General features: G+C 36.3%; 1 protein-coding gene across 1 annotated transcript in view; it reads left to right on the forward strand.

The window, feature by feature from the left end:
• Positions 1–11,841, forward strand: part of LOC111056332 (calcineurin-binding protein cabin-1) — a 39,654-nt gene extending 27,813 nt beyond the window's left edge. The window contains 4 exon segments of the mRNA XM_039433577.1: positions 35–152; positions 887–1,029; positions 5,208–5,582; positions 6,645–11,841. Of these exon segments, the coding sequence (XP_039289511.1) occupies positions 35–152; positions 887–1,029; positions 5,208–5,582; positions 6,645–10,080 (4,072 nt within the window). The 3' untranslated portion in view covers positions 10,081–11,841.
• Positions 11,842–12,692: the final 851 nt, after the last annotated feature.

Genomic DNA, 12,692 nt, shown 5'->3' on the forward strand with positions numbered 1-12,692 from the left:
CTGGTCACTAACACGTCGTTATCTATGTGTATAGGCCCCGCGAACTGCCCATGTACGACTCTTCAGTCCGCTGCAGCATATCGCAGGACACAGAGGCGCTGTTCCGTCGCATCGTGGGCCTCGTACCTCCTGACATGGACCCCGGACGACAGGTGATAAAAAACTATCTTACTTTAGATAAGTTCAAGAAAAACTTGATGACTTGCTGGTTCAAAGACAATATATAGTGTACATATTTTTTTTACTAAAGCCTGGTTTTCACTAGGATAGTTAGTGGTCGAGTAACTGACATACTAACTCTACATAGCTAACTCTACTCTACTTACTTGGTCGAGTAACTCTTTTCACTACAATTGAGAATAGTAGGTAAAGTGTGTTGTCTAGTCAACAGAACTAACCTTAAAATGACAATACTCTCCTCTACACCACTAGCTCGAGACTGTTTTCATCAGCATAGTAGTGGTAGAGTAGAGTGAGAAGCGGTGGTGGGGGAAGGCAAGTAGTAGAGTACTATCCCACGGTGCTATCCCACTACTAAAAATTAGTACTCTACCATGAACGTTTTCATTGGGAGTGTTCACAAGATAGTTAGTAAGTGCTCAGGGAACTCGACCACTAACTCTACTAATGAAAACCTGGCTTAAGAGAAGATGCCTGGCTACCATATTTGAAAACCATTGTCAACAATCAGAACCAGGGATCTTCTCGTGGTGAACTGACTATAGTGAACTCTGATTCATTTACATTTTATTTGTTGAAATTTGTACTTCATTGTTCATCATTTTGTATTAGACTTTGTTCTCTTGTGTATTGATGTTGCTGATAACTGTTCTTGTTCCCTGACAACAGAATTATAATTTATTTTTATATTTATGAATTTATTCAGGTGGAGGCCACCACTGCTTACATAGACGGCGAGAGTGAGAAGGTGCCTGTCAAAGGCGTTCAACTGTCGCCCGAAGTTGCCGATATCTACTACCTGATAGCTGACTACTATTTCAAGAATAAGTTTTGGAGCAAAGCGCTCAGGTGAGCAGTTACCTATATATCTTGTGAGTATTTGAATTTTATTCTACTTTACAAGTGATGATTCCATCACATTTATGATTGCATTCCTGCATTTTTTTTTTTTTTTTTTTTTTGAGCTTTGGCCGCCTCCACTACAGCTCTCCACTCTTCTCGGTTCTCTGTCATTCGTTTCCATCCCCTACATCCCATTTATTGGAGATCGTCTCTCACTTCATCCTTGGTCTTCCTCTCTTCCTTCTGGAATGTAGCCTCTCTTGAATATTATTTTAGGCATTCTAATCTCATTCATTCTACAGATATGTCCACCCAACCTAAGCCGTTGCGCCTTTATAAATTTAACAGTATTTTGGCCTTTTATCAATGCCTCGAGCTCTGAATTGGTTCTTCTCCTCCATTCCCCTGGAGCCCATTCCCCTTCTACTCCATTCTCTAACTGGACCATAAATCTTTCCAGAATTTCCTTTCAAAAACGCCTTTATGCAAAAATGGATTTATGATTATATTTTCTTGTATTGGGTCCGAATGAAGTAATGTTCATAGCTAGCTTCACAGGTATCAAATTATGTGAATATATGGATTTAGATAGTTTAGATTGATAAATAATTTTGCTTTTTAGTTTGATGACAGTATTGTTAAATAATTTTGCTATCCAGTTTGATGACAGTATATCAATCAACTAGATAAACAAGTAATGTGCCTTCCTTATAAGTAATATTCCCCAACTGTCATTATAATTTTAATATAATATTTTCAAGTTTCCTGTTAGAATTGAGTGCAAAATTCCAATGATATTCGGTTCATCATTTTACCAGTGATTTTACCAGTAAAATCGAAGACATACTTTTTGAGTGACTGTTATCTTTGTTTCAATAGTATGTTTGCCATCGTCTCTATTTCTTTCTCTTCTCTTTCTTTATCTCTTTCGTTCACCCTTATTCCACTTATTCATCATCTTCTTTTATTATTATATATTATATAATTTCTTATTTCAACTTTTGTAAGTTCTTAATGACTCGTATTGAATATTGTATTAGGAACTCTCACCTGCGCACAGGATTTCCCTTGCAGGTGTTTTGGTTTCTTTTTTTTTTTGCTGAACGTTTTGTTTTTTTGTATATTTTTGTTTTGAAGAAACAATAAAGAATGTTTTATTAATTGATTTGATTAAATTAAATTCTATTTGGTTTGTGTATTTTTCAACTCAAAATTTGACTTAAATTTTGATGTATTCATTTCTTTTTTTTATTATTTATTTATTTGTATTATATAGAACATAACCAATTTTTTGGGACTATTCCTATCAAAATGTGAGGAATGAACATATTTGGCTGATGAGTCTGTTTTTAGTTTATGACAAATGTATGATAAACATACAGTTGTTTATTATGCTCATACACATGTTCATCATGCACGTTTTGTCATCAGTGGGAGGCTTCTAACATGAAATAAACAACCAATAACAATAGATAAACAACTGGAAAATTACAAATTGTGATTATAGAAAAATAATTCAACCTCAAATAGAGCAAAGAAGAAAAATAGACATAAAAAAATCGCAGATACAAAACCCTAACCTCAAAAAATTTTGCTCGGAGCCTTTCGCTATGATGACACAACAATTATACATGACGACATTATGTTCATACTTGTTGATTATGCATGTCCTACCGTTAATGGCCAGCGGTTTCCAAGACTAAGTTTGATTTCCTTAGGGTTGAATTATGTAAACTTAGTGTTGATTATGTATTAGGGTATATAAAATTTGATTGTATGGTATGAGATGTGGTATTTTTCCATAATTGATATCAAAGTCTTATTCTTTCAAGTATATAAAATTATTGGCCTGGCTTATCTTATACCCCATTATTGGAGTCCTTAGGAAGTAATCTTTAAAAAGAATAAATAGAAAAGCTTAAGGAATAGCACCTTAAAGTATAAATTAGAAAATCACTTTTTGCTATTAACACGGGAGTAGTCGCGCCCCCGGCAAATTGCCGCACAATTGTAACTTTTGTATGTAGCTTTGGGAATTTTCGTTTTCCAAGGTTGGCAGCTCATGTAATCCTCGCTGTGACTGTCCTCTAGACAACCTTGAACAGTTTTAGGATGACAGAATGAACGTTAACTAATTTCAATATAAAGGTATTATCTTCCTATTTTATATTCCATCTTCTGATTTAAACTTTCATTATCTTTCTATTTTATTTAGATGTCGAAAAATGAGTCAAAAAAGAAGATATATTCATTCCATTCATGAGTATATTATTTCATCCCATAAAAATGATAAATTCTAACAATAAATATGCAGTATTTATTTTTAGAATCTCCTTCATGTATTAAGTTATTATATACTATTAAATAGTATATAAGAAAATAAATGCACTGAGGATGCCATGGCTGAACTTGTAAATATAATAACAAATAACTATAAGTCAAATGAAAAAACTTTAGCTGTATTCCTGGACCTGGCTAAGGCGTATGACACCATCCCTCATTCAAACCTGCTTGAGAAACTTGAAGGAAATGGCTTTCGTGGTCCAGTATTAAGACTATTTACTAGTTATTTGGAAAACAGAACACAAGTGATTAATTTGAATGGAAGGGAGAGTAAAATAGCTTTGTCAGGATTTGGCCTACCTCAAGGAACAGTATTATCCCCGATTCTATTTCTAGCTTACATAGACGATTTATTGAATCTTCCTATTCAGGGGTGTAGGATATTGTCTTACGCGGATGACACTGTATTAGCTTTTACTGGATCCTCGTGGGACAGTGTTATATCTCTTGCTAACAGTGGACTTTGCAGGGTGAGGTCTTGGCTTGTGAAGAATGTTTTGACATTGAATTATAAAAAAAAGTGTTTATATGACATTTTCTCCGAACTCGAGTACACAGCCAACTGACAAAATAGATAATGTAAATGCAGTTAGAGTACATAAAAGGACTTGCTTGAATGACCACAACAATGATGATATGAGTTGTCCATGTCCTGTGTTAGAGAGGGTAACTGAAACAAAGTATTTAGGTGTCACTTTGGACCCAAATCTAAGATGGAATAAGCATATAGATAAGATGTGTAGCAGGATGAATTCATGATTCATAAATTCTATAAACTGAGCTTACTAAAAGAGAAATCTTTAAGTAAAATGGTCTATCTTGCATACGCCCAATCAGTTTTTCAGTATGGAATTAGGGTCTGGGGTGGTGCTTTTAATGCTCATTTCAATAAACTAAATATTATTCAAAAGAGTATGCTCAAGGCAGCACTAGGAGTGCATAGAAGGTACCCTAGCCAGCAACTTTTTATGGAGTTCGGAGTTCTGTCAGTTAGGCAACTGTATATCAGAAATCTTGTTAAATATATCAGCAACCATATACATCTTTTTACACCTCATTCAACTAATTATAGTTTTAGATCAGTAAATAGATGCTTTGTTCCTCGAACAGATCTAACTATATGCAGAAGACAATTCAACTATACAACAAAAAAGCTTATTATTTTATGCCAGAACATTTCATTGCAGGAAAACCTACAAAAGCACTTAAATTAAAAATTGAAAGCTGGATAAAGACAGAAGATATTATACCTAAAATATTTTAATTTGATGTACATATACTGTCTTCCTCAGTTCCTCTGAATTTATTATTAGTAGGGCTATACTCCCAGATTAATTTTTCTCTCTCTGAGTTTAAGTTTTATTTTTTGTGTCATGTGTACTGTATTGTATTGTTTTCCTCTTTTTGCTTACAAAAGGAATTGCATATATGCTACAAATGAATTACATTATGTTACTAAATGTTACTATAATTACATATGTACAGTGAATTGTAGATTAATAATTACATGAATCATCTCTTTTTCTTTTGAGTTTTTAAATTATTATGAATTCATTCTAGTTTTTCTACTCTCTTAGTATTTCACTCTTAGTACTTCTCCTTTTCGGATTGAAATTTTATTATTTTTTTTTCTAGTTTTTCATACATTCCATATGTTTCTTTTTTCTTTATTATATTTTTTCTATTTTCGACTGAATCTCAAGCCACTAATTATAGCCGACTGATTACTCGTTGCCATCATCTTGGTTGTCCTAGAAATTAGAATGTTTATTGTTTTTGTGATATTGGAAACTTTAATTTATGAAGAAAACTTGATCTATGTTATTGGTTTAATCTTGCAGCTACTATGCGCTAGACATCAGCGCCAACCCCTCCCGCGTAGACTCATGGGCGTGTCTGGCACTAGCTCACGGCAGTCAACTCGAAACCAAGCTGAACTCGTGCGAACCCCTGAGCAGTGAGCAGGATTTCCTGCGTTCAGCGCAGTCGGCGTCCAAGTGCTACTCGCGTGCCTTGCAGCTGGACCCGGAACAGTCGACCCTGTGGATCGAGTACGGCTCATTCGCCTACATGGTGCACTCGTTCTGCTCGCGTCTGCTCAAACAGGAGCCGCCCAATCTCAGTTTGGAGCTGTTTGATGCCTTAGAGAAACAGAAGGAGCACATGTTGGATCAGTCCGCCAAGTGTTTCACGTCGGCTAGTTTGTTGTGGACAAGGTATGCATAATAGTTTTACCCCTCAACTGAAATTTTCCTACTCTTTTCCATAGCTTTATGGATCCTCTCTGATAAACTCTCCTTCACTTAATTGGTTCTGTATCAATTTCTTTTTTCGTATTCTTACTTGCCTTTTCTAAACCCGTTCATCTGCACTGTACATTTTCCTGCGGTCGGAACCCAATGTAATTAAACCTGGTATCTCATTTTTACAAGACACATTTTCCATTAATAACTTGAACCGTTCTTTTTACAGCAGAATTTCTAAATATCATTCATCGAATCTTATGATATTTTCCTTTGCCGTTGTCATTAGTTCCAATTTCAAATGAAAATCAAAAGTGAAAAACCATTATTTTTCAAGTTTAAATATTTTGAATATTATGGTCGTGTAATGTATGTTGATAATAATTTATTGTACTGTATCAAATAATTAGTTGAAGACTTTCTGCATTTGTAGTGGGACAATTATTTCAAAGATTCTATTGTTTAGTTCTACTAATCGATTATTATATTTTTTACTCGAAACTTGAATATTAAACATTTTTTCTGATACCGGTCGTATGCTTTGTAAGTCTTACTAGTAACCGATTACCACTTCACTTCACTGAACTCCACCACTGATCTTCACTTCTTCTTATAGAAAACTGTAGAATTTTTAAAGTAATTTAATAGTTCCTTAACTTAATACTTTACTTAAACTTGAGTATACTTCAAATGATACAATAATCATTTATTGATCATAAATATCAGTAAATTAATACCAAATCTATAACCAAAGTTTGAAAATGTATCAGTACATTGGAATCCTTTTCATCTCTCAAGCTTGAAAGTACTGTAACTCGCTTTTAACTTCGGTTATTACACTTGTAATAGTAATTCTTTTAAATGTATTCAATGTATTGATGCCCATTCAATAACTTCGTAGTAGGTTTAATGTTTTCCTGAAATCAGCAAAACATCTTACTTCAAATACTTGAATCATTTTCAATTGATGTATTAGTAAATTCTTATAATCATTCAATAACCATGAAGTGATTTATTTATTTTCTAATGTTGCAGTTTTGAGAAGAAGGGCGAACCAGAGATCCAAGACGAACGCTGGCTGCACCACTACATGTTCGGCAAAATCGCGCTGAAACGCGAGGAAAAGCCACAAGTCTACCTGACCCACTTCATGAAAGCGATGCGGTATCTCCATCAGAACAACGCCACCTACCCCAAGTCGGTCAGCTACTCGAATCCGCAGCTCTACTGCATCGAGGCGCTTGAACTCTATTACCGAGTACACGCCTGTGTGCTCAAAGTGCTCGAACAATCGGAGAACCGGTCGGTGGGTCGCGAAACGCGCCGGCTGTTCTTCGAAACGCTCGAGAGAATCGCGATGGGACCGTTCGCGAACTTTGGGGAAGTTACTTCCGATCACTTCTACGAAGATGATCTGTCTGATGTACCACTGGTAGAAACAGACGTTTGTTACACACTGAATAACCTGGTGAATAGTGTAACTGGTGAGGAGTCTGTGTACTGTCGTCGGCAGAGCTTACAGAAGAGGAGGTTGGAGAAAACAGAGGTTGAAGAGGATGTTGATGAACCAGTTTGTAAGTTGATGCGGAACGAAGAAGGGGAGGCTGTGAAATGTGGGAGAGATATTGAGGAGGGGGATGAGGTTAAAAAAGTAGCCCTAAAAAAACTGAAGAGTAAGGAAAGTGAAACAAACGATTTGAAAAGTAATGAGAACTCAGTTGGTGGTGATAACACTGATAAATCCGAGGATGGGAAGAAAAGTGTGGTGAAAAAACCCCCCACCTCAACAACCACTCAGGAAAGTTCCTCGGAAACATTGTCAGATAGTGATGATGAGTCAAGCACTGATAGTGAAAGTTCCTCAGGAGGTTCATCGTCCTCAGAAGATTCCAACTCTGCCTCAAACTCTGAAAGCAGTCAGGATTCCTCACCGGTTGAGGAGAACGAGGAGGAAGATAAGGAGCCTCCAAAGAAGAAGATGAAGATAGCGAAGGTGGTGGAGGGGAAAGAGGAGGAGGAAGATGAGGGGAACTGGAAGGAGGAGCAACGATCATTGATCGATCGTTGTCTGTTGGCGATGGTTGAGTGTCAGAGAAGATTTCCCGAGCATTATAAATCGATTTACCGACAAACTTACTATTATTTCCACTCAAAACTACGTAGCGACGTTAACAAAGTTCGTAGTTTGTTGTTGAATGAGGGTGGTTTATTTGCTGATCGAAGATCGACAAACTTCTTTAATGGAGTTTGGAGGATCCCGTCCAGTGAAATAGACCGACCGGGGAGTTTTGCCGGGCATATGAGTCGTTGCCTCCATTTGTTACTAGATCTATTACGGGATTCTAAAGATTTCAAAATGCTGCTAAGTTTGGCTCTACAGTTAAAAGACACCCCCGACCCCGACAAAAAATACCTGCGTGATACCGAGCGTGAACAACTAGCAAGGGAAGCTTTGTCACAGTGTGTACAAGTTCTTAGAAATAAACTTCTAGAAGCCAACGATATGTCAAGGTTGAGGTTGATAGTTATGGAGGTGTTCAAGGCTCACAGAAAAATTAACAAACTGTGGCCTCAGCGGGAGAAAACATTCAACGCTCTCTTGACTCAGGCTTACCAAAAGTATTTGAAGTTCAAGGGTGACAACGGGAAATCGAATTTTGAAGCTGCATCCAAGTTCTGTCTGCAAGAAATCAATCAAACCGGGTCCAGTGCTGTGGATCACAACATATCCTTCAATACTAGTGTAACAGTTACTACAAGTAACGAGGTTGTCACAGTTAGTGATCCTGTAACTACATCTAATACAGTTAGTGATAACTTAACAGTTACAGTGACACCTTCCACTACTAGTGGTCCTACAGCAACTACAGTAACTCCTAGTACCTCTGTAGTTTCAAGTGAAACTACAGTTAAGGAATCTACAGTGAAGGTTTCTGCAGTCCCGCCCCCTGTATTAGTTCCCCCGAGTTTACCTAGTTTCACCCCTCCTGTAAAACGCCCCCGCGGTCGTCCCCCGAATTTATCCATACGTCAACCAAATCCAGCAACTTTCCTAAAAGCAGCTGGTATCCCCACAAGCAAGGAGTTACAAATGATGTACCAGAGTCTATCTTATTCGAACAGTCAGTTACCGTTCATGATGCCTCCCAACCCGTTGACAGCTGGGTTAACTTTACAACAGCAGATCTCTCTACAAACTGAGTTTCTGAGGCAGATGACGTCACAGATGGCTCAGGTTAGCGCGGGGAAGGTTTCAGGTTCGAAATCACCCCTACCCTCCATGAAGCCCCCCTCGTTTCTCACTGAAAAACCGCCCAAAATGCCCTCCACATCCTACCCGTCCTCTGAAAAACTACCTAAACTACCATCGCTTAACTTCCCCCACTCTGATAAACCCTCAAAACCTTACGGGAAATCTTCAAAAACATCTAAACAATCCTCATCTTCATCTCATCATAGCTCCTACTCCAAGGCAGCCAGCTCTGTGGTACAGACTGTCTCACAGATTCGACCTAATATTCCACCTACTTTACCTCCTAGTAGCTCGTCTAACACTTCAGGGGCTCAAAGCCTTCAACATAAGTTATTGTCAGCTAAAAAGGCGAAAAGTGAGCGACAAAAATCATCTATGGACTTACTAATGGGTCGAGATGTTGTAGCTGCTACTTCTAGCTCCTCGAAACATCGAGGTGACAATAGGGATATTCTATTAGGATCCTCCTCCTCGACCTCGACCTCAAAACATCATCATTCTGCAAGTAGAAGTGATAATAGGGAAGCTATATCTAGCTCAAAAAGTTACACAGGAGGAAGTAATAGAGATTCGTTAATGGGTTCAACATCTAGCTCAAAACATCACCCAGGTGCAAGTAATAGAGATATGGGGACCACATCAACTACTAAACAACACCATAGAGCTGATCTAGCTAGAATGAATGAGGAGAGATATTTGTCTCAACTGAGTAAGATGCCAAAATCAATGACCTCTGACCCTAAATCGTTACTAAAGGATTTGACGATCACTCCCAGTGGTTTCAACCCAGATTTTACTAGCGCCTTTTCGTCCGCGCTTAGCAAGGAGGATATAACTTTGTCGAGGGTGTCTTCCAGTGATACGAGATTGACCGACCTGGCGTCTTGCTCGTTTGTGGATTCTGCTAGCAAGAAGATAAAGTCGATGTTTCTGCCGCACATCCAACCCCCCCAAGAAGCGAAGGCCGACTGGAAACAGAGAGGTGGCGGTACGACTGCGTTTGAGCCGCATATATCGTCGGCCCTTGCCGCGATTGGCACACAGCTTACAATAACGCAAACGTCAGCGAATTTGGCGCACGATAAGAAGGCAGTTGCGCCGCCCCCCTTGCAGCAACAGATGGGTGGTGACGTCATAAAGTATGGGAAAGCTGATGTTTCCATAAAGCCCGTCAAAGAGAAGCCGAAAATTGATCCGACGATTATTGAGATTGAATAGTTGGTAAGCCTGGAGAAGCTGTATTATAGTGTATGAATCTACTCTTACTGATTGCTAATAATAAGGCGAAATTTGAATTGTAAAATTATAATTTGATAATATAAAATTTGGCTTGTAGCCTAGCTGTAGAAAACCAAGGCCTGAGATGATTGTTACAATAGTCATGTATGGGATTATATGTAGTATTCATTGAGTGAAAATTAACCCGAAAATTCATTCAACAATTCATTCTCAAAGCGTAGATTGATCCAAACATATTATTGAATTGTTGAATATCCTTGAAGGTGTATTATAAAATTTGTGTATCATAGTGCTTCTAAATTGAGTGAATAATTTCACAATTGAAAATTAATTGATCCATCTATGCCAGTGATTAATTGTCTCAGTTGAAAAGAACTCGATATTTTGATTCGATGATTATAGAAAGTTAACACTTTTTAATGTTTGATTCCATTACGAACTGCTTGTTAGATAATCACTTTTTAACAATTAATTACGACATAGCAGAAGCTTTCTGTGTAAGTAGAAGCTAATAGCTTTTATTTATATAAATACCTGACTGCTATACTTATACTGATTATATTTATACTGACTTGTCGTAATTAATTGTTCAAAAGTGGAAGTTAATTGTTTTCAATCCTGTGGATGTATATATATTCGTTACTAAATTGGATAAAAACTTCACAAACTCGTAAATTGACCGTCTTGGCATCATTGCACTATAATAGTTGATACTGTTACAATTAAAATTGAAAGGGACAAAAAAAATTGTAGATTTTATCTCCAATGATAGTTTTTCAATTGAGTGAAAAACTCAAAATATTCTTATGAGTTAATTAAAAATTTATGGAAAGTTTTGTTAGAGTTTATGAACTTATGTCTGGTGGTGAAATAATAGACTGATGTATTTGAGTAATCTGTAAAAAGGGCTGTTTTTAATTAGATAAATTTTATATTTTAATAAATTTAGTTAGAATTGGAGCTTATTATTTTAAAAATGATACAATTATCTCTGTATTATGTGTTGATTTATCAGAGTGATAGAGTTATTTATTAGTGTAGAATACTGTATATCAAGATCTGATAAAAAATATTTATTTGGGATCGAAAATTTATTTTAAAAATAGATTATCAAATTAACTTTGTATTACAGGACAATGACGGGTTTTGATTGAAATCAGACTACAGAAATTAAGAAATTGATATGAATAATTATTTGTAAGTCTATCACTTTGTCAATTTTTGACAATTTTGATTATTTCTATAGAAAAATAATAATTTCGGTAAAAAAATCTTTAACCTAATTTGATCTCACATGATATATTTCTTTTATTTGTTGAAACCCGATTTATTTACTCATTTTGGACAACCAGAAATCAAAGTATATCAGTATTCTATCAAAATTAAGTAAAACTTGATTTTGTTGAAAAAACAATTATTCTAATTGATGCCCAAATAAGCATTTTGCATGAGCTGTTTATTTTATTGAATAATCTGTTTTAAAAATTACAATTTTAACTCAATTATCCATATTATAGTGAAATCTACCTAATCATTAATTTATTCTGTTGAAATTGTGATCTTACGTTAAACGAATTGAAACGTCATGTGTTATCAATAATTTATCATGTACCGGAACTGTAATGACTTAGACGTATAAAATAACGTGACTTTTGTAATACGGTAACATTCTGTGTATTTTGTACCGTATTTATTTTCCTAATGATATGTGATCAATAGATAAAAACGTTTGTCATAAAATGTGTTCTATCATCATTTACACTGATAGTTTCCTTACAAATTTGGATAATTTTTCTCTGGCATGGTAAATAACAAGTTGGAGTTTTATGAGATATGTTCAAAGATGGTGTATTTTATTTTTATCTTGTTCAAATTCTTGTTCTATATTTGTAGGTTCATAATTATAGCCTAAGACAAAATACATAATCAATTTATATTGTAAATAATCTGTATATCTGCCGTAGAATCATGATTTAATGAATAAATAGTTATTTGTGCAACTAGTGCGCAAAGTGACAGTTTGCTGCACCGAAAGAAACGTTTACGCCCGAGCCGTAGGCGAGGGCGGAATGGTTTCTTGAGTGCAGCAGAGGAACTTTGCGCACGTATTTCACATTAAGTTTTTCCTACAGTTACCATTGAATATGAAAAGTGGGTAATTATGGGTAAAATTGCCTGAAATCCATCAAATAACTTAGTAGTGTTTGAATGGCGAGGCGGCTGTGTGGTGTGTGCTGTGGTGGCACTGTGCTGTTGCTGTCCTCATTATAATATATAATAGTAATAATTAGCGCGTTGTGTTTCGTGCACCTCTGCTCACTATAGCAGCCCAGTCACTGTTACCAACTTCATTTTGATTTTGCTGCACTGTTGCTCCATATAACCTACTAAGTATTTTGCGTTGCCATGTTGCAAATCTGGAGTGCAGAAAAATTTTTCCCGCACTAGAGCGGAAAAGTGATTCTTTGCGTTCTGTAATCAGTGCAGCAATGGCCACTTTTCAACGTAACTGTAGGAAAAAGTAATAACAATTTGTTATATCTGTTCAGGGTCCATTTATACACTAATATCACGATTTCCCAGGAAAACCA

Source organism: Nilaparvata lugens, chromosome 7 (genome assembly GCF_014356525.2).
Source record: "Nilaparvata lugens isolate BPH chromosome 7, ASM1435652v1, whole genome shotgun sequence".
In the NCBI taxonomy this organism is placed as follows: Eukaryota; Metazoa; Arthropoda; class Insecta; order Hemiptera; family Delphacidae; genus Nilaparvata; species Nilaparvata lugens.